General features: G+C 48.6%; 7 protein-coding genes across 7 annotated transcripts; 5 read left to right on the top strand and 2 right to left on the bottom strand.

Moving 5' to 3' along the window:
* Positions 1–90: 90 nt before the first annotated feature.
* On the bottom strand, positions 91–1,233 carry CDV56_103009 (terpene synthase family protein; the record flags this gene model as incomplete). The annotated part of the gene is made up of 4 exons (XM_026756628.1): positions 91–535; positions 605–861; positions 936–964; positions 1,020–1,233. 4 exons carry the CDS (start codon positions 1,231–1,233, stop codon positions 91–93), a joined length of 945 nt encoding a protein of 314 aa, XP_026611140.1.
* Positions 1,234–2,754: 1,521 nt separating this feature from the next.
* CDV56_103311 (cytochrome P450) lies at positions 2,755–4,104 on the top strand (the record flags this gene model as incomplete). Its single annotated transcript, XM_026756930.1, has 1 exon — positions 2,755–4,104. One exon carries the CDS (start codon positions 2,755–2,757, stop codon positions 4,102–4,104), a length of 1,350 nt encoding a protein of 449 aa, XP_026611141.1.
* A 913-nt stretch (positions 4,105–5,017) lies between these two features.
* Positions 5,018–8,338, top strand: CDV56_103550 (uncharacterized protein; the record flags this gene model as incomplete). The annotated part of the gene is made up of 1 exon (XM_026757169.1): positions 5,018–8,338. The coding sequence occupies one exon, from the start codon at positions 5,018–5,020 to the stop codon at positions 8,336–8,338; it is 3,321 nt and encodes a 1,106-aa protein (XP_026611142.1).
* Positions 8,339–9,714: 1,376 nt separating this feature from the next.
* Positions 9,715–10,920, top strand: CDV56_104024 (cytochrome P450; the record flags this gene model as incomplete). The annotated part of the gene is made up of 1 exon (XM_026757643.1): positions 9,715–10,920. The coding sequence occupies one exon, from the start codon at positions 9,715–9,717 to the stop codon at positions 10,918–10,920; it is 1,206 nt and encodes a 401-aa protein (XP_026611143.1).
* A 1,215-nt stretch (positions 10,921–12,135) lies between these two features.
* CDV56_104264 (FAD-dependent oxidoreductase) lies at positions 12,136–13,176 on the top strand (the record flags this gene model as incomplete). The annotated part of the gene is made up of 3 exons (XM_026757883.1): positions 12,136–12,304; positions 12,392–12,837; positions 12,907–13,176. 3 exons carry the CDS (start codon positions 12,136–12,138, stop codon positions 13,174–13,176), a joined length of 885 nt encoding a protein of 294 aa, XP_026611144.1.
* Positions 13,177–14,518: 1,342 nt separating this feature from the next.
* CDV56_104500 (uncharacterized protein) lies at positions 14,519–16,017 on the top strand (the record flags this gene model as incomplete). The annotated part of the gene is made up of 3 exons (XM_026758119.1): positions 14,519–14,843; positions 15,281–15,656; positions 15,717–16,017. The coding sequence occupies 3 exons, from the start codon at positions 14,519–14,521 to the stop codon at positions 16,015–16,017; spliced, it is 1,002 nt and encodes a 333-aa protein (XP_026611145.1).
* Positions 16,018–17,462: 1,445 nt separating this feature from the next.
* On the bottom strand, positions 17,463–19,535 carry CDV56_104747 (uncharacterized protein; the record flags this gene model as incomplete). Its single annotated transcript, XM_026758366.1, has 6 exons — positions 17,463–17,578; positions 17,631–17,987; positions 18,077–18,457; positions 18,509–18,758; positions 18,834–19,310; positions 19,371–19,535. 6 exons carry the CDS (start codon positions 19,533–19,535, stop codon positions 17,463–17,465), a joined length of 1,746 nt encoding a protein of 581 aa, XP_026611146.1.
* Positions 19,536–21,816: the final 2,281 nt, after the last annotated feature.

Below are 21,816 nucleotides of genomic sequence, written 5' to 3' on the forward strand. Positions count from 1 at the left end.
AACGGCGTAAGACACAAAACAGCAGTACGAATAAGACAGACACACAGGATGAAACAGTCAAAAACAGAAAGTGACACGAGATGAACTGACCTACAAAGATGCGCCAACCTTAGAGGCAAAGTCAAGATGCACTTTGATGGCTTCGGTGGAGTAGCGGTAGGTAGTTGCAGAGAAGAAATAGTTACCTGCGGATAACTCGATCACGCGTTGGGCATAAAGAGCCTGTAAGTCGGTCCATTCTAGCAACCCTCGCTCGTAGACTTCATGCATCTTCTGCTCAACCTCCCAGAGAAGGGTCAGCGCCATGGATTTGGCAGCACTCACAGAGGTCGTCATTAAAGTTCGCAGGCACTCGACGGTATTGACAATTGACGCTCCCGTTGAGACACGCTCACACTGTTCCTTATTGAAGGAAAACAGGTCATTTGTTAGAAGACAATGTCTGACCATCAGCGTCTCCAGGTCGTGCACGGCGTCGACGTCGCTTGGCGTCAGTTGGAATTCGCAGCTGTATCGGAGGCACGCGATGATCACCCTGAGTTGGAGTTTGCGAAGTCAGCCCATTCTCAAATATGAGGAATTCAACAGAAAGGGGAATAGTCACTCATTGCCGACATCCATCTCTCGAAACTGTAGGTACTCGGACAGGGTAGAGAAGGAACTCCGGAGCGAATGTTGATGTTCATTCGTAAATGCACTCCAGGCAATCATGCCTCGCAGGAGGCCAGGGCCCCAGACAGGATCAATCTCCAGCGTCTGTCGTACAAATCTCGCCCAGATGGCCCCCTTGTCAGGGTCGGTACGCAATGTCTCCTCGGCTGTGCCGTGGATGCCTATTTCTTGCTCTAGGATCGTATCGCTCTGGCAGACAAGTCAGCATCGGAATCCGGAATCTATCGTGCACTTCTGAAGGATCGCGGCTGCCTCGTTCTTACATCCTTGGAATAGGCGTATTCAATGACATCTGTAAAGATTATCAGTACAAAGGTTAGAAGATATCTTCGTTTCCGTGAACTTACCGTCGTGTAAGAACAAGAGCATCATCGCTTTAGTGACCACTCTTATCTTCTGGGGATCACAGGATGAATAGAGATTAATAGCACAGTCAATAGCCGTATTCATCACCTCGAACTGTTTATCCCTCTTCTTGATGGTTTTGGGCAAGGCCCCCTGCTGGTCGATATCCGCCCGCCGAATCTCATGCCATAGCTCGTATGCCGCTTCTTCGGCCATCTTGTCATATCTATTCTGCTTCGAACCCCTCAGGGAGGTCCTCCAGTCAACCCCCAACGCGGCAGGGCATAGGATCTCAAAATTGGGACAGCTGTTTGACTTCTCCGGACGATTCGGATCAAGGAACCCGAACTTGTCATGACTGGTCCTGACGGAGACCGCCCAGTCTACGGGACAGTTAAAATGATTGATGTAACGCATTGTGGGAGAAGAAATAAAAAGCCGAAGGATAAGGTCAATCGAGATGTCCAGACTGGAAAGCTTGTCTGTTGTCAGGCATATACATGTGGCAACTGAGTCGGTTAAGTAAGAATGAGCAGTCTCATCTTCCTATGGACCACCATGTGCTCTGGAAAAGCACCAGTGGCAAGTTATGATTGAGAATTACAAATATCCTTCATACCAGTATGCAATTGTACATGTGAGCTGAGCTCAGTAAGTATCAGCACTCCCAAGGGAACTATCTGCATTTCCCTTTTCAAGCAATAAAAACCAAGCAGACTGGAGCGATCACTCAGAATAGCATTTAGTTCTAGATTCAATAAATCGAGGAGGTGTGGGTTTGTGGAAGCCGAGCAATCACTCTGCATTCTGACCTCTTCTCGCATGAAGCCCTATTCGCGGATCACCGTGATATGCTGTTTTTGTGTAACGTCCGTGGAATCTCAGCAGAGGATGCATTAAAAAGTAGCCTCTCACCTGCAAAATTGGCTAAGCTGGGTATGGAAATAATCAGACTTTAAATTCAGCCGATGTTAGGTTTGAAACTCATTGCTTTTTCCTCTGCCCGTCAGACATTTGCAACCTGCAAGTATGGCTGGCTGAGCATTGAGGAGAAAGGCTGATGAACTCTCTCATTACTGGCGCATATCACAAATCTGTCTTGATAATTGAAAATCATGCGCGGACGACAGATGTTCTGTTGCCTCCTTCGGCGCGGTCAATTGAGAGTTGGTCTTGTAGCCTCCTTGGCCAAAGTCCATGCTGTCAAACATTGCAGCAAGACAGAAAAAACAGACCTGTCTATTTTGTTTTGAGATTAATATATCTTATTCTATTTTATTCTATTTTATTCTATTCCATTTATTATTATTATTATTATTATTTAATTGTCCTTTTGTTTGTTTTCTTTGGAGGGGGGCTATTTCCATTTTTGTCATTTCAGCATTCTGTAAACAATTTTTGCACTTTGGTACGGGCTCAGCCAGGTAGTAGTCCTACGCACGGCTTCTATAAAGCTGAAGGATGAATTGTGTCTATTAGCGAATACGTGGGAAGACTCCAAGACTTGTTTAAGTTTGCACTCCTTTTTGCCTTAAAACAATGATTGTCCTGGACTGTCCCTCATATTTGTTCCTCTTGTTGACCTTCTTAATCATCTGGAGAGCATGCAATCTTCTAGCAAGCAACAACAAGTCGAAACTTCCGCTACCTCCAGGCCCGAGGCCTTTGCCCATACTGGGGAATGCCCATCAAACTCCTATCAAGGCCCCTTGGCGGAAGTTTCAGGAATGGCACAAAATGTATGGACCCATCATCTGTCTAAAATACGGCCAAAGGACCATCTTGTCCATCGGGTCTCATAGCGTCGCCCGGGAACTGCTTGACAGGCGCAGCAAGTTGTATAGCTCCCGCCCTCGGTTAATCATTGCAAACGAATGTGTGAGTAATGGGTTCCACACAGCCATGATGCCGTACGGTCCGCAATGGCAGACTCATCGTCGAATTCAAACGGCGTTCCTCCGGGCCAACTGGGCGAAGCACTATCTACTAGTCCAGGACGGAGAGAGTCTGCATCTTTTACACGACCTTCTCACGGATAATGGGTTTGCCGCGCTGTTTCAGCGCTTTTCGTCGAGTCTAATGTGCACTATGGCGTACGGCAAGCGGCTGGAAACGCCTGATGCGCCTGAGATCACAACAATGCACACTCTCACGCACGACCTCACGAAACTCATATCTAATTTACCTCTAGTGGAGCTTTTCCCGGGATTGAACCGACTCCCGGAGTGGATGGCACCGTGGAAGCGTCGAGGAAGGCAGGCCCACCGCAAGACTGTTTCCTTCTACACTGAGCTCTTGGATAAAGGGCGCCAAAGCCCGTCCTGGAACTGGGTTCAGGAAGCGCTTGAGCAGAAAGAGGCTCAAGCACTTTCACCCGATGAGCTCTCATATGTGCTGGGGATCCTGTTTGAAGCCGGAAGTGATACGACCACGGGCGTACTGGCCGTCTTCGTTCTGGCAGCTCTGACCGCTCCAGAGGCGATGAAGACCGCCCAGGCAGAGGTCGACCGTGTAGTTGGACTGCAACGTCTTCCCACTGTTGACGATTTGGAGCAACTACCGTACATCCGCGCCGTTGCGTTGGAATGTCTACGCTGGAGGCCACTGACTCCGTTGGGATTCCCTCACTCCACCAATGAAGACGACGAATACATGGGTTATCGGATTCCCAAAGATGCCATCATCCTCCCCAACCACTGGGCGATGGACCTGGACGAGGCGATATTCGATCAGGCGACTGAGTTCCGGCCAGAGCGGTGGATTTTAAACACTAATCTGCCTCTGGCGGCGTTTGGATTCGGCCGCCGGGCATGCATCGGCCGTCACGTTGCTTTCAACTCATTGCTTATTGTGATTGCCCGCATACTTTGGGCCTTCAACATTTCTCCAGCGTACAAGATGGGCAAGAAGGTGGAGGTAGACCCATGGGATATGCAGCAGAGTGTCACCTGCCCCCCATCGCCCTTTGAGGCTGTATTCAAATCCCGCAGCCCTGAAAGTCACCAGATCATTGAACGGACTTGGGCAGCCATGGAAAAAGACTCGCACGCTATCATGGGAAGGGTCAAAGCCAGCATCAGCCCGTAGACCCGGACTTACCTGTCACGGTGCGTGACTAGACGCCTGGTTCCTGCCCGATTAAGATATATATCTGTGAGAGAGCGGTGTATGGCAAAGGTCCTACATGGTAGTCTTTTGCTATGCCTTTCTTTCTCAAAGAAAGCATGGATTTGAGGAGTTGAAAGATCGAGACAGAAAGTCCTATGCGTGTATTCTATGATCTTTAGTTTATCATAGTCCATACATCGGCAAGACAATAGTTGGCCACCCCGGAGTCGGCCCCTCAACGCTCAGGTAATAGTCGAAATTTTACACAGGCCAGTACATGTACATACTATCCATGGCCTTTCTCTTTGTTCTTAGTGAAAGGGGATCAACCGCATTCGGCTTTCTGCAGTACGAAGGAGATTGAAAATTTATCACTGTTAGATACCAGCTGATCGCCACTCCCTGGCCCACGTATAACATTTCCACTTCTGGTAATTGTGATCTAGCCGTGAATGCACTTGGTGATCTGCATATGAGCGCCGACTACTGTAGGATGTGATGAGCTCAGAGGCGACATTAAACTGCCTGAAATTTGCCAATCTGCAGGCAAGGCCTGTGTGATGAGCGCAATGCTTGCAGCAAGGGCTACCTGTATTCGTGTGCCAGGTAATTTTCTTTACAGGAGGGATTAGCAAGCAAGCTTGCCAATATGCAATCCAGGCAAACGCGTCGAGCAAAATACCTGGAGAAAGTGTGTCCACGGTCCGAACCGGCCTATGCGGCGAATTTTCGTCCCTTTTGGAAGACATCATTTATATCATTTATATGATTGATTAACAAACAACAAAGCCCACGCCGCACACCTGACAACCGTCAAGTCTTCAGAGTTATATACCAAAATTGAGGCAAATAGGCAATTTTATCCCCGCATACAACACAGAGCACAGCCAGAATGCCTGGAGTTGAAGCAATCGCACTTCCAGAGGGCTGGCAGAGATCCACCCCTTCTGATCAACAAATGTCAAACTGGAATAAGACGCCCATTGCATCGGTTAATCTGTGTATACATGAACTCATCCTCCAACGCTGCCAGCAGCATCCGGAGAAAATCGCGGTCTCTGCTTGGGATGGGGAGTTCACCTACGAACAGCTCGACCGCCACTCTGCTGCGTTGGCCCACCTCCTTCATGAGTACGCGATTGGGCCTGAGACATTCATTCCTATCTGCTTTGAGAAGTCTCGCTGGACGGTGGTGGCCATTCTGGGGATCCTCCGAGCGGGAGCGGCTTTTGTGCTTCTCGACCCATCCTACCCAGTTCAGCGCCTCGGAGAGATCTTCCGTGAGGTTGCTGCCCCATTGCTTGTTGCTACTATTTCCTGTGCCAAGGCAGCATCTGAGCTATCCTCGAAGGTGATCATCATTGACGGCGACAGTTGGATACCATCAGGTGAAGGAATAGAGCCGCCATTGGGCCACCGATCTCCCGTCAAGCCTAGCAATGCCGCCTATGCTGTCTTCACCTCTGGAACGACTGGCAAGCCGAAGGGGGTGGTAATTGAGCATGCTGCGTTTGCCACCATGGCCATCGCGCAGATTGAGCTAATTCCTTTCACGACACAAACCCGCCTCCTGCAGTTTTCCTCGTACGCCTTCGACGTCAGTATCTCTGACCAGCTCTTGAGCCTGATGGCCGGGGCGTGTATTTGCGTGCCGTCCGAGATAGATCGCCAGGAAAACCTACGGGGTTTTATCAACCAGCATCAGGTGAATTGTGCTTTTGTCACTTCCTCCGTGGCTCGGCTACTTTCACCAGACGCGGTTCCTTCACTGCAGCTGCTGGGCCTGGGGGGAGAGAAAGTGGCCCGGTCCGACATTGAAACCTGGTCGCCGTATGTTCGGCTGCTGGGTGAGTACGGCCCGGCCGAATGTTCGGTTACTTGCGCGGTTAATCTCGATTTAGCAAGGTCAATTGACGCGCCCGGTAATATTGGATTCCCTTTGGCAGCGAGATTCTGGGTTATAGATCCAGAAAATGCGGAGGTTCTGATGCCTGTAGGGTCACCCGGGGAGTTGGCCATTGAAGGGCCGACACTGGCCCGTGGGTATCTCAATGATCCTGACAGAACGGCTGCCGCGTTCGTCAGCCCAGATTGGTTGTCGTCCCTACGACGAGGAGAGAGGTCTCGCGTTTATCGGACCGGCGATTTAGTTCAGTACGAGCGCGACGGCTCGCTTATCTTTCTGGGCCGCAAAGACGCACAGGTCAAAATTAACGGTCAGCGGGTTGAGCTGGAGGATATCGAGCATCACCTGCGAAAGTGCTTCCCAGGTGCTCTGGATATCATCGCTGAGGTCGTCTTCTTTGGTGCTGGGGAGTCTTCTAGGCTGGTTGCATTCGTCAAGGAGACCATAGAAGGCGAGGAGAATCAATCTCATATCTCTGACAACACCCTCCTTCGACCCCCGACAAAGAACTTCCAGAATCGCATTGTAGAGTCCGAAGCAGCTCTGCTACGACAGCTTCCCCGGTACATGGTTCCCAGCCTCTTCTTCCCTGTGGATCATATCCCCATCACGACATCGGGAAAGGCAAACCGCCGGGCATTGCAGGAAATGGTGATGCAGCTCCCCTCAGAGCGATTAGCCGCTTATCGCGGGGACGAAGACGGGTTCAGCCCACCCAGAAACGTAATGGAAGAGACGCTGCGCAGACTGTGGACAAAGACCCTTCGAACTTCGTTTTCCACTGTCGGGCGCCACTCCAACTGGTGGCGCCTAGGGGGCGACTCCTTGCGGGCCATCCGGTTGGTCGGAGAGCTACAGATGGAAGGGCTCTTTATCACTGTGCGGGAGATCTTCCAGCATCCAGTGCTTGCGGACATGGCGGCGGTGATCAAGAGGGAGACCGCATCCTCCAGTGCGGTTACGAACCCAGGGCCATTTGAACTTCTGGGTAAGGACGAAACGACTCGGATGAGACGTATGCTGGCTTTGAGCAATGACTGTGGCCTCACCTTTGACGAGATCGAGGACATCTACCCCTGCTCTGGCCCGCAAGCACTGATCGTCCAAATGTGCCTTCAAAATATGGGCAATTTCACACTCCTATTTGAAGGTGAACTGCACCCGGACCTCGATCGAGGCCGTTTTATCAGTGCGTGGCACAAGGTAGTGCAGGCTAATCCCATGCTACGGACGCGATTGGTACCCATGGGCAGCAGTAGCACGGATGGGGACTTCCTTCAAGTTGTACTCAAGCAAGCAAGCGTCCCTGTAGAGAGCCTTGACAGCAGAAACGGTGATTATGACGGCACATTTGACATCTGGGGCTTCAACCACCCATTAATACGACTAGCGACGCTGCAGGATCGGTTTCTCGTCATGATCCACCATGTGGCATACGACCTTTTCTCCTTCGCTCAGCTGTTTGCTCTGCTGAGAGAGGCATATGAGGGGCGTGACCTGCCATATCGTCCCTATAGCCCGTTTGTGCGATGGGAACGGCGCTCTTCACCAGACACAGTCCAGTTCTGGAAGAAGACATTTGCCGGTTTCCAGAGCAAGAAACTCTTTCCTCACGTCTTGCCGTCCGCGAACTACACACCCACAATCAACTCTCAACTGGACGCCCGATTTCCGATCACCATCGAAGCCTCGGACCATGGAACGCTCGCCTCTAAGCTCTATCTGGCTCTGGCAATTGCCATATCTCACGAGATAGATGATTCTGATATCGTCTTCGGCGGATCGTTCATCAGACGCGGGGCGCCTGTGTCGGGAATTATGGAGATGATGGGCCCAACCACTTGCATATTGCCCGTGCGCATTCAGTTAGATAGAGAGGAAACGCTTCTAAACGCCCAACAAAAGGTTGCCAACCAACTAATGGAAATGTCGGATTTTGAAGATATCGATACTGTGCGGATAGGAAGGCTGAGTCCAGACGCGACGGCAGCGTGCAGACTGCGAACCACTGTTGTAATCATGCAGGGTGAGATGCTTCAGAGCACATCTTATTTCTTTGCGCGCACATGGCAGCATAAGAATATGGGCTTCCCGACGGCTTTGTTACTCATGTGCTCTGTATCAAGTGGATCAGCCGTGGTTCAAGCCATGTATGACCAGAACATGCTCAAACCGGCTAGGATGCAACAGCTGTTGAACCAACTGGCACAGGCAGTGCAGTTTATTGATGAGGAGCCACATATCAAAGTTATGAATGTGGTATCGACACAGCATAAGGTGGAGAGTTTTGAGAGTATAAATTTATAGTGTCTTACATGCCTTCTTGGGTTTTGTGTGAATGAATCTGTTATTCTTTCATTATGCCAAGATATATCCACTAGCTAAATGTCCCATCACGACTCCCAGTTCATCGGGGGAGGACAGATAAACAACTTTCTTCTTCTCTAGGACTAAATTGGGGATCAGTTGTCATTCTCAGTCTGTAAATGATTCAACGCCCAGAGTGAACACCAATGAAATGTTAACTGAGCAACTCTCGTTGTAGAGGCCACATTTTGTCAAAGAGAGCACGCGAGAGACAACATGAGATCCTTAGAATGAAGACAAACACAGAAGAATTTGGAGTCTATGTCAAGTATAGATATGCAACGCCGGAGTGGCTAATCTTGGGCCAGTATAGGAACTATCCAGGACCTATTTAATCCGCGAAACAAAGACACACATATTCTGAGAAATGAAGAGAATCCCTGTGTTTAGACAAACAATCTTAATATTCGACCAGATTAGCTACTCTCTGATTGGGAATAAATGAAGCTATCTCGAACAGCATAGTCGTATTCCTGAAGAACCTGCTATCGTCCTGCCAAGCCAGCAACCAACAGGCAGTATCACAACTTCCCACCTTGCAAGCTTGACTAACAGTAAGTCAATTTATCTCCTAAACTGGTCTGGCTACTCCGGAGTCCGGACAATTACACAAGTGACCTGAAGCCCTGTACTGGTGGCTGGCTGATTGTTGGTCTACATATTTCTGTCTGCAGCAATGCACGGACCCATCATTTACTATACATGATTAATTGATTTTTGAGATGATCTCAAAAATAGTCCTCTGTGAATTAGGTATGTCCGTATGTGCAACTGTGATAATGTGGTATCTCTCTCCACTATCTTTCAGCTCTGATCTGACTGGTTCTTAGGATATTACATGAGTGTTCACTCACAATCTTGTCTGATATACATATATTGCATAATTACTATTAATGGTTTTGTACTCGGTATTTTTCATTTCCCTATTCCGCCATTCTCGTGTCTCTTTTCATGCGTTGTTTGCTTGTGTTTTCCTTTTCTCAAGTACTTCCCCCTGCCATAGGGTTTTATAATAAACGATCATATTAACTACGTCAATGCCAGCATTGAACGCATCTTATAACAATTACCTACCTTTCCTCTATCTTGATTTCTTAGGTTATTTCGGGTAACCAAACATGGCGCAAATATTGGACTGGTTCAGTGTCAAAGTTGCTCTGGCTGTGCTAATCATTGTAAGCATCACTTTCCATGGTCTAACAACGCCTAGATGGCGAGAGATTTAACGCCTGCATGAATTGTACCAGTCGTATTTCCTGAGTCTCCTCTACAATGTATACCTCCACCCGCTTAGACGGTATCCCGGACCAACAGCTATGGCCGCCAGCCAAATTCCCATCGCGTATGCCGTGATTTTGGGCAATTCAACCGCCTGGCTCAAAGCGCTGCATGACAGATACGGATCCGTCGTCCGGGTTGGTCCAAACGAGCTCAGCTATGCGGACGCGCAGTCGTGGAGAGATATCTACGGATCCCATCCCACGCGACGCGCTGGCATGCCGAGGGATCTAGCTGGTTTTGCATCCATGGAAGAAGGAACCGGTGTATCCTCGTTGGTCACCGCCAGCGAGGCGGACCACATGCGTATGCGCAGTGCGTATACTCATTTCTTCTCCAACCAGGCGTTGGCCTCCCAAGAGCCCCTAATCACAAGCTATGTGGACAAGTTCATCGCTAGGCTCTACGGAGCAGCAGGCCAGCAAGTCAACATGGTGGACATGTTCTCATTTCTTTTCTTTGATATTATTGCCGATTTTCACTTTGGGGAATCCCTTCGCCTCCTCGAGGAGCCAACACATGTTCCCTGGGTGAAGAGTCAGTTCGGCTATATCCGGTCGTCGCAGATGCTGGCGACACTCATGGACTTTCCTTGGGTCATGATGTTCTCCAGGCTCATTCCGTCTGGGTATATCAAAAAGCAGAGAGATGCGTACTTCCGGTTCACCAACGAGCGACTCGAACAACGCCTGGCGGTGGAATCAGATCGACCAGACATCGTCCATCTTGCTTTCCATGCACCTGAAAAGAGGACGTTGACCAAGGGAGAGCTCCGCGCCAATACCCCACTTTTTATGTTCGCCGGAAGTGACACTACCACTACATTGTTGAGCGGTCTTCTAGTACTCCTCGGGCAGCATTCTGCGGTGATGAAGCGATTAACCCAAGAGATCCGCAGCGCCTTCCGGACCAGCTCTGACATTAACATGAAGAAGTTGCGGGAATTGGAATACCTTGACGCCTGTATCAAGGAGGCTCACCGCATCTATCCAGCGGTGCCCATTCCCATGCCGCGCGTCGTCCCGAGGCCTGGAGCCGAGATCTCGGGCCGCTGGGTGCCGGCAGGAACTCGAGTGTATTCTTCCCCCTTCAGCACACAACGATCCACCGCCAACTTCTACGATCCGCATGCTTTCCGTCCCGAGCGCTGGCTCATGGACGCGGATGTTTGCTTTTCCAGCGATAACAAAGCTGCTTTTCAACCTTTCTCTCTAGGGCCTCGGAGCTGTTTAGGTCAGGAGTGAGTTTTCTCATCGCCCCACTCTCCACGTGGTGGTATCTGAATCTGTTACTGACAGCGCCCCGCCCCACACTGGGGTCTATAGTATGGCAAACTACATGACTCGGCTGGTGGTGAGTAGGCTTTTGCTGCACTTTGATATCGAGGTCTGCACTGAGGGAAAAGATTGGTTCGCCGGCCAAAAGGTATGGGGTGCATGGGACAAGAAACCGGTGCCAGTGAGGCTCAGTCCCGTACAGCCTCAATCCGACTGTAGCCAATCCTCTGCGAGATCCATGAATTGTCATTAGGGATTTTTTGTTGGGCTAGTAACTATCATACTTCTCTGTATTGACCAAGGCTCTCTAAGCGAGCTAGATAGCACATCATGTCAAATGAAATTCTCGGTTGCTGACTGGGCACTTCTTTTTTTTGTTTAGGAAAAAATTACGGTTACTCTACCGTCAGCTGAAAATGTCCCTAAATGTGATTTTGCCAAGTCCCTTTGTCGAATCTGCATGACTTGGAGGACTCGAGATCCCGTTTTCATGGGTTTAATCTATGAAACCCAACCCTAGGAATGGACAGAAGGTGCTAGGTCACAGCATATTGGCTTGCTACGAAGTGGAACTAAAAGCTGGGTAATCCATATGCAGGCTACTTACTGAATGTCACGCATAGCCAGATTCTTGATCCTCGACGGGATAACATCACATATCGTGCACTGCATCAATCACCTGAAACGCTGGACCAGCTGAAAAGCAGACAAGTAGATCCGCACTTGGATTATTTAGCATGCAAGCTCTCAACCGGCGCTTGGTTGATGTGGGCAAGGTAGATGGCAGCGATTACCTTAACAGGGGAAAGTAGACGATCGGCATATGTTTGTCGATGCGTTATGTATATTCTGAGTACTTCTGGCTGTATTATCACACACTACATATGCTTTAATTGCTATTTATCCCTGTCAGTCATTTTATCAAGTAGAATGTGCTTCTATGGCTTGTGATCATCGTGTGGATCTCGATTTGGGAGAAGCAATGTACTATGGAGTAATAATAGAATGTGAGCAGTGGCCTAGTTTGCCCTAGATGTTCTCTTTAATATTCCCAACCTCTTTCTCATAGTTAATGACCACGTGTAAAGCCAGACCTTGGAGTCCCAAGCTGAATCAATTATTTTAATAACTCAGGCTGTTCGCCTCTCCTCTTCTCTTCATTACGATCACAAATAATCAGAAATGGCAATCTCCGGCTCTGGTCCTTCTGAGGTGGCCCCTCCAAATTCGTCTGGAATTAAGGTAATCGTTGTGGGCCTCGGGATGGGTGGTCTGGCGGCTGCCATCGAGTGTCATCAAAAAGGCCATACAGTAAGCGCGTTTGACAAGGTGGACGTTCGGACTTTCGTGCGTAAGTCGGAATTCTTCAACCCCAGTTTCTCCGTCCGCAGAGCAGAAGCTGATATAGATTAGAGGGCGATTCACTGGGTATGGGCAGATAAGACCGGGTATCAAAGGAATGACGGTTACTGGGCCCTTCGATCCAGGCTAGCATCGACGTTTTTCGAGCATGCACAGACCCTGGGCATTGACCTAAGCGTCGGTCCAGACGCCGCAGTGGCCCATTATTGGGAGAGCCATGACGAAGCTGGCATTGAGACGGTGAGCGGAGACCGCTTCACGGCAGACTGCGTCATTTGCTGCAATGGGATTAACAGTACTGGAAGACAAAGCATCCTCGGAGAGGACTCGGCAGTCATATTGACCAGTCAATACGTCTTCCGGACGTCGTTCCAAACAGCAGAGTTGGGTGATATTCCCGAGATTAAATGGATTATGGAAGGCACAACGGATTCAGGCAAGGTATTCATGGGCCCCGGGCTTGAAATCGGATTCGCCTCCTTTGCAAATGGTCAGGAAATGGCGATGGCAGCTATGTATAATGTAATGATGTCCCGAGTTTATCTGCTGCTTTCCCTCTTGCTTGTACCAATATCTCACCATGGTCTATAGGTCGATTACGCTCGGGAAAAGCTAGGAAGACCGCCTGACAATGTGCATGATTTAGTCGGGCTTATGGAAGGCTGGGGGGTGCAAGGCAAACTGAGAAACATGCTCAAGCATGTCCCCAACAATAAAATGGTCCACCATTCGCATCCAGAAGTCCCTTGTCCAGGTGGCTGTCCCCAGAGAAAAGGACGATCATTATCGGCGACGCAGCACACCCTTTCCTTCCTGTTATTGGCCAAGGTGCTAGCCAAGCCATTGAAGATGCAGCGGTGATTGCCATCTCCCTTGAATTGAGTAGCAAAAATAATGTTCCTCTGGCATTCCAGATTGCGAAATGATAAGTTAGGTCGCCATCTCTACTTCGATAGGATATAGTCTGAGTTGAAGCTCCAGAAAACCACGAGCTACCACCATCCAGGAGGCAAGCAAAACGATGCACGACTTACATTATAGCCAGGATTGGGCTGCTATATCCGAAGATTCAAGTCTGTATAAAAGCTATCGTCGTGCTTGGATTTTTTGGCATAACTCTCAACTATATGCGTATCAGGAATATGCAAGAGTCAGGGAGGCAATCGAGTCTGGCCAGGGGTATCTTCCTCGCAACATCCCCCAGGGCGGAAAACTGGACCTGGATCCCAAGTTTGTCAACTTACAGGAAGGGCCCTGCTATCTGGACCAAGCTTGCAGTAAATCTATTTGAACAGTAGAGTTCATTAGGCCACTGTCAGAGATGTGTCCAGGACATAATGTGAAAGGGCAAATCCAGTTCCATTGAGAATAGAGTCCTTCAACGGGGATTGCGAACTATATCCATACTACAAACAAAAGTTGAGCTGAAAGAGCGGTGTGATTCAATGTGCAAGGGTACAGTGCCAGAAGATTGTTTGCTTCTCCTTGAGCCCATTGAGGCAAGTTATTCATCTGGGTATCAATCTTCTCAAGGCAGATATCTAGACATGGAGTACCTAGGTTAGGACCAGTAAACTAAAACTTATGCAGGATTACCTGACCAAATGGTCCCCACGCATGGTGCTTGTGACTTGGCTGCATTGCATCAGGTGTAGCACTATCAACAAAAGTGGGCAGCTGAGCCTGGTCCAAAGGAAAGCACCACCATGGATCCAGCCGAGACGAAGTATAAAACTCATTTTTCAATTTTCACTTCATAGATGGAAAAAGCAAAAAAGAGAAAAAGGGAAGGAAAAAAGGGGGGAGGGGAGTGGATCTGTGCATAGGTATGTACCGAATAAGAGTGGTTGACAGCATTAAATATAATACAACAGTGGCCTGAGCAATGACCAGTCAAGCCATTGTGACAATCACTATGCATGATTATAATATGTTATTCTATGCTAAAGGACGTAATTTTTGAACTAGATGTGCCATGCAGATGTAATCCCCCACCACCAGGTAGCCACACCTTGCATGGATCGCCATAGGATACATGATTTTCATCAAACTTTGGTATAATGTCCTCCTTAGCAAAACAAGAGATGATGTCTCCAGTCGAACTCAGGTCTTAATATCGATTGCAACCCCTCTCGCATCCATTCCCTGACCACATCCACTTTACTGAAACAGTATACGACACGATAAAACGTTAATCCTACAAATGTCTCAACACACCGATCAAATCAGCCAGATGCTGAGCCTGGTAGAGTGCATAACACAGGAGGCTCAATCGCTTCGTACACACTCTTCTCAGCAGGACAGTTTCCTGGGTGACAAGTTCCAGAGGATCATCACCGCTTGCAATGAACTGTCAGCCTGTCTGACCATGCCCGAACTTTGGATGACAAAAATTGCCATGGGCTATAGTACAAGTGTTGCAATATCTCTGGCCCTGGAAATGAATCTCCACCAACATATACAAATCAATATCCCCACATCACTAGATACCCTGGTTCAACACACGGGAGGCTCGAAGAAGCTCATCAGTAAGTCGATATTTGTCGGTGCTCTTCCCTAAGATGTGTGCTAATTCACTTCGTCTGGGAAAAGAGTGTGTTATGAGCCAGCTGGTGTCGAACTACATCTTTGAGGCTGTCGAACCGGACCAATATTGTCACAATGCCTTCTCAAGAAGTCTGCTAAACAAGTCACTGGCGGCTTGGATTCACTTCCTGTAAGAGTCCATGTGCAGTCTTTCTTACTGCTTGACACCGGGTCTGACATCAGGCCACTTGCATGAGGCAGCGTTGATGATGGCCTCCGTGCTGCCGCTTACATGACCGAATGTCTTGCAGGAAACCAATTTCAAATCAATGAAAATCCTCATGAAGCTGGCTTTTGCAAAGCCTTTCGAAGTAGGAATTTCCTTCAAGTCGAATTCGTTACCCACACAAGGATGAATGACACACTAAAATTTACATAGCTTCTCGGACGTTTTACGACTACATCCGCGAAATTGATACCATCCGTGGTGCGCGTTTTGATACCGCGATGGAGGCCACTGCCTTAGATCCGAGTCTCGAGATGACCTACCCCTTTGCCAGCTTGAGCCATGGCGCAGTGGTCGTGGATGTAGGAGGAGGAAGAGGCCATCACTGTCGGCGATTGATGCGGCAATTCCGCCATATACAATTCATTGTTCAGGACCACGAGGATGCCGTCAAAAATCTAAGTCCAATCGATGAGGCTGGGGATGAGCATCGGATCAGCTGGCAAGGCCACAACTTTTTTGACCCCCAGCCGGTGAAAGGGGCTGATGTCTACCTGTTGAACTCAGTGCTTATGGATCATCATGATAAGTATGCAGGATGGATTGATTGTTTAACTCCACCTTTTCCCAGAATTTTGCTTACTCTTAGGTGCAGGGCATGCAAGATTATCCTGAGGAATATTGCCAATGCAATGGTGCCGGGCCATTCCACTTGCTTGGTGAGTGACGGAATTGAGCCCGAGAATGAACTCTCTCCGCTATTCAGCGCCCACCAGCTGCATATGATTTCCATCCTCAGCCGCGCTTATCGATCCCAGTCCGATTGGGAAAAGCTGTTTCATGAAGCCGATGAAAGATTACTATTTGAGAAGATCTTTAGCTCCGGAACAGGAAAGGTCATTTACGCTCTAAGACTGAGGGAAACTGATCCTGTGCGTCTATCTGGATGAATGTGGATGATTTGATCTTGAACTTTAAGCCCTTCTATGTCTCCAGTGAATTGAAACACTAGATGTAATAGGAGCAATTCTCCGTACAATCTAATGACCAGGCAATTCGCAATCATTCTTGACTTCAGCCATTATTTGACAGCATGTTCTGCCTTTGAAACAAGTGCCTCTGGACTCGAAGTTATAACGTGATGGGCACCGCCACTCCAGCTCCAAATAGGAGTCGTCTACGGCGAAATTTCTCGTGATCCCTTAATATTCTTATACTGGCCGGCGAAATAGTAATATGGCGGTCTCTACACCTGGTTTTGTCATGCGCTTCGTACTTTGCGCCTGCGAATCAGGGCAGAAAAATAGGTAAATCCTCATTCAATCCATATAGTTGCTAATCAGTTGAGGTAGTCATTCAAGTCAAATCTAGATGCTGACGAAGCCAATTCCAGTTCCCAGGGACAGACTTGAACTGTTGCTCTTCACCGAGGCGATAAGACGTCTGGTAGAATAAGAGTTCAGGAATAAAAATGGTTACATCGACTTTTCGGATTCCTATTGAGGTAAGCCTCACAGCACATGGAACTCCACTCTATTTGTGTGGAACGGATTCTAGTATAAATTGTTACAAAAACAATGAGATATGCGCCAATCACTAGCCGTGCTAGTATACATTTCCTCCTCTGATATCAGGAGCGTTCCACCAGTACCAACAGTCAAAGACCTAATTTTGAGCATCTCGCCGGGAGAGGCTTCATCCTCGCCTTCTTGTCCGAATTGTTCAAGCTGGAAGGCACTGCCAGTGATTCCTCCTGGCGAGAATTATGGGCCACTCCCATCGCTATCCACTCAGTCCTCGTAATGAATGGACGAACTGGCAGCCTGCGCCTCTCCTCTAAGCGCGGCAAACAGGGCAGGTCATCAGACCACACATCGACAGAAAACGCTGCAGCTGAACTTTGTTTATTATCAAGCACCACATTGCGGCAGACTCCTTGGCAATACTTATTGTCACGAGCTCCTACCAATGTAGCTTCCAAAGACAGAAAAATTGGCCAGCATATTGACACAGCCGTATACAAGCCTCTGCTCCTATTCCTCCTACATATCGATGATGGTGTAGGTTTTTCCATCGTCCATGCTGTCATTGAAGGACTTACCTACTGGGCACAGGAATCTAGGGGCCCAGAGACAAAAGACTACAAGCTCTGCTGAGAAGAGAGAGAGAGAAGGAAGAGAGCGAGCGAATTAGCTGACCACACCCAAAATTGATAGTTTATGATAGTCAAATCCTATAAAGATTCAGTCATATCGACGATCCCTCTCACCCCTGGTTCTTTCTGTTCCAGATGTCGGTTGGGCCCTCATCAACCCAGTAGAGACGGAGTCAAGAAGCCTAGTCGTCACTTGAGTGGACCATCATTGTAGCCACCATGCAAAAGCAAGAGGAAACATCATGTACTGAGCGACTTCACACCCTCGCAGATAACAGATATTCCATCCGTAAGGTAGAGCAACAGGGTCGCCGGGACAGTCATCACAAACAGAACGACCAATTCCAAGATTCGTCCTGGCAGGGGATTAGCATAACTTCGTAATCTTGATATTGCTATGGTACCCACCGAAAATATTCCCTCGTCGTTTGACAGTCGCAAAGAGTTCCGTCTTGATAACCTCTTCGGCGCCTCCCCATTTCCAGGGACCGACCAAGCGAAACTTTGTATTTGGACAGGCTCCAAGGGCCCAAACCACCCAGACTCTCCAGCCGCGAGAGAGCGCCTCTAGGAATGATGCCGCTCCGCCAACATCACACGCAAGTTGGTAAGCATACGCATCATGCTCTACACCGTACTGGATACGGCAGCTAGGATTATTCTCAAGAAGGTAATTCCGTGCGGGTCCGAGTGGCTTCGGGATTTTGTTGATCAATGAGAGCACCCAAAGCTGGGATTGCATCTCAGCAAGGGGTGGGATTGCACCTGCAGAGGGTGAGGCGCGGTCAGTTGAGTTTGCCCCAGTGGAGTCAAACAGAGATGAGGGAAGCATTGCATGAATATCCTTAACTTACCAAAACTTGGTCTGACAAAGCCAATGAACCCCACTGTCTCATCTCCAGTCTTCCAGATACCGCGCACGTCGGCCTCGTCCGGCAGGGGGTAACTGTCATCAATGAAAGGGAACTGTTGGGTGTACCCGGTCGCAAGAACAACCACATCAGGCTTGTACGAACTATTTTCGAACATCTTGGATTCCGGGCGGTTAGTCCTTCTGAAATGTACGACTCCCTTGGGATCAATATATTCCGGCCACGGAGCCAGATCGATCCTCTTGCCAGCGGTATCAGGCACCGGGGACTCGATGATAGCAGATCGAATTCGCTGCAGCATATTTCTCGACCGATAGGGGGCACTGATGTAGGGCATAGCCCTGCTCGATTTGGTGTAGAAGACTGAAGAATATAATCAGAGAAGCGATTCAATTGGAGGGAACTTGTGCTTACAGCGGAATTTTCCAAAGTCTTGGTCAGGAAGTGTCCCGACCCATTGATTGTAACCCAAGGTTGTCCCAGTCATCAACCACCATACTGTCTTGACAACGGCTTTCTGGATCACATTCCAATAATCGGAATTCCTAACTCTTGGATGGATGCAGGAGAGCGCGAACAAGGTGGGCGTGCTAACGTCACTTGGGACACCATTGTCCTTTAAGCCTGAACCTCCTCTACCGAATAGGGTCACTCCAGGGGTCCTCTATAGCCAATGTCACTTCCATATTAGCATCAGGACGGAATAAAAAACAAGCCAAGAAAGGTGGAGGCCTTTTACCTTGGTGGCTATCACAAAACCATCTCTGTGGCTGATGGTTGTAGATTTTGTCTTGTCGGAGGTGACGGAAAAATAGGCAATGTCCATCGCAGTCTCCCCAGTCCCCAATATCAACACATTGCCATTTCCCAGCTGCTCCCTTTTCTTGTATTTAGAAGAGTGGAAAATAACGGGTACGTTCTCGAGACCATCGATATCTGGGATGTTGGGCCTCACGTGTAGTCCGGAGCAGATGGCAACCGCATCACACTCCCACAGACCGGTCTCACCATCTTTGGAAGTGAATGTGACAGTATGACCGCCTCCTTGACGTCGTTGAACGCGGGTCACGCAAGTGGATAGTTTGATATGGGGCCAAAGATTGAAGCGTGTGCAGTAGTCGTTCAGATACTTGATGTACGACAACGCAGGCAGATAGTCTGGGCCACCGTTACAGCGGAAATCGGAGAAGGCTGTCAGTTCTGTCGATGACACAAGCTAAACACCAGTAGGTATGAGCTTTATAGAAACGCGAAATTCATATATCAGCAGGCTCACCTCAGCATCTTCATAGGTGCGGTATGTAAAAGTACCACCAACACTGTCTTCCGCCTCAAAGAGTTGAGCCTCGATTGGATCCACAGGCTGGAAATTGTGTACAGTCGTCAAGTACTTGAGCACCACAAGTCCGGAGGGACCGCCGCCAACAACTGCAACGCGCATTTTGCGGGCTAGAATCGAAGTAGATAATCTCTCAGCTTCTGGAGGCGAAGATAAAATGTGAAGTGACTGCTGGAGTTGTGTCTGACGATCTAAGTCAGTCCTGGATGGGGCTTCAGATGATTTCAATTTGCTATACAAGAAACTATCTGAAGCACCTTCAGTTCATACAATCTGTTAAATTGCTGTGTGCAATTTTTGCATAGGAGTTATATATGAACTGCAACTTCGTTAGCAAGGGGCTAGTTTGTAGTTCCAAAGCAGTACTGTTTAACAGCATGTTGCAGATGCTTGCCTAGAGGATACTGTTGGATATGCAAGGATTTGATAGGTAATGGGTTTATGCCTTTGCAGATACTGGAGTTGAGAACATTTTGTACAACCTCACGATGTCGGCAATCTGGCGGACTTACAGGTCCATCCAATCAGCACTGCTTGGCCAGGGACCTGAGGATTCATTGGGCATTTTCCCTTGCTCACACTTGATAGTTGGTCTCACTGCAAGCAAGCGCTGTAAGTGATCAATCACAAAGACAAAGACAGGGGCATCTTCCATGACTCGGCTCAGATCGCCCATGGTTAAATTCGACGCGGTGTATTTTGCTTAAGGCTAACAATGCCACTGGCCTATTGGCTGGTTTGAAGTTTTTGACCATCCTTAGGACATCCGCACACAAACAGATCTACAGGCAAAGCAAGGACAGAGATATCCGGAAGTCGATCAAATAGACCTTAGTGAAGAACATTTTTACTTTTTGCTTCTGCCTTTTACTCCATTAGTATGCACAGATGTATCAATCCATCCTTCTACAACCCGGAATGTAGTACAGCTGCAAGGGATCAGCGGAAGAAAAACAACAACTAAACCATAGACAATTCGTCTGACTGAGTCTAACCTCGCAGGTAAGCATAAACCAATGAATGCATGCCAATAATCGCGAGAGATTATGTGATAAAGATGCAGTATACATGCAGGAGCACTAAGGGTGCGGCCCACAGAAGCAGGCTGTATGCAGTTGTCGCCAACAAGTCCGGGAGATGCAGCAATGGAGTCACACCGGTATAGCTCCGATAGGTAGCTAATAGGGTTCGTACCACTCCATTCCATGAAGAGGGGATTTTCGACGGGGGCTCGTGCCATCGTTCCACTCCAGCTACTATTGCCTTATTCGGCGAGGCTGTTGATCTAGATATCTGAGCGTCTGTTATGCAGCTGTACCGGGTCACAACTTACTACTGTACCTTTTTGTTTTGTTCAGAGCCATCCAAAGCTCCAATAGATACAAGCCCAGCATAGGATTTGATTATAAGCTAAATGCTGAAGTACCAAAGCTCTGGCTCGACTGGTGAAAAGTGGTACGGTTACTCAATGCCAAAGCAATGCATATACAGGAGTCTGCCACATATCCTGCATGTCAAAACTCAAATACAAAAAAGTATAATACAGAACAGGCACTATTTCAATTACATTTCAGATACATTATATGATATTTATATATAGGGGGATGATATAGCGACACCCCCTGGCGCCTTACCGACACCCCGTAGGTTCCAGCGACACCCCCCTTACCCGATCGGGTAAGGTTTGGTCATGTGATCACCGCGAATTGGGAAGCGGAGGATGAAAACAATTCGATTTACCATATAAATTTGATGATAGGATTCGCAGGTTGAATTTGTTCTAATTCTACAATCTAATTATACATTCTCTTAACCAATCAGAACCCTCCATTCAAAATTGAATAACGCTTGTCATGCCCTCTGGGATGCCATTGTAGTGAGCCCCCCCCTACCTGCAGCTTTGCCCACGCCCACGCCCTCCGCGACCTTGCCCTCCGCGACCTCACTACTGCGTATCTTAAGGCTGATCACCAGATTACTGACTGTTTGCTTGACTGCTAGATAGCTGACTGCCTCCACACCCGCGCCTGCGCTCATGCCCTCTCCCTCTCCCTCTTCCCCACGCGGTTCTACCTTCCTGCGCGTATTGGAACACTGACAGATCTCACTGGGGTATCTTACTGTATCTTGCTGCATATCTTGCTGCATATCTTGCTGCATATCTTACTGCATACTTGCTGCGTATTTGCTGCGTACTTGCTGGTGTAGTAGTTGGGTGATTAGCTAAAACACGGATCACATGTGCGGTAGAATCCAAATGAGAGAATCGGGAAGCGCCAAGTGTCCAATTAGGATGGCTCAGGGGCCAACTATATATAGGCTGACTAAGTCGGGACGCTAAACCTAAACGGGATGGAATCCTGACACCCCCCCTCGGACCGAC

The sequence above is a fragment of the Aspergillus thermomutatus genome (genome assembly GCF_002237265.1).
Source record: "Aspergillus thermomutatus strain HMR AF 39 chromosome Unknown NODE_248, whole genome shotgun sequence".
In the NCBI taxonomy this organism is placed as follows: Eukaryota; Fungi; Ascomycota; class Eurotiomycetes; order Eurotiales; family Aspergillaceae; genus Aspergillus; species Aspergillus thermomutatus.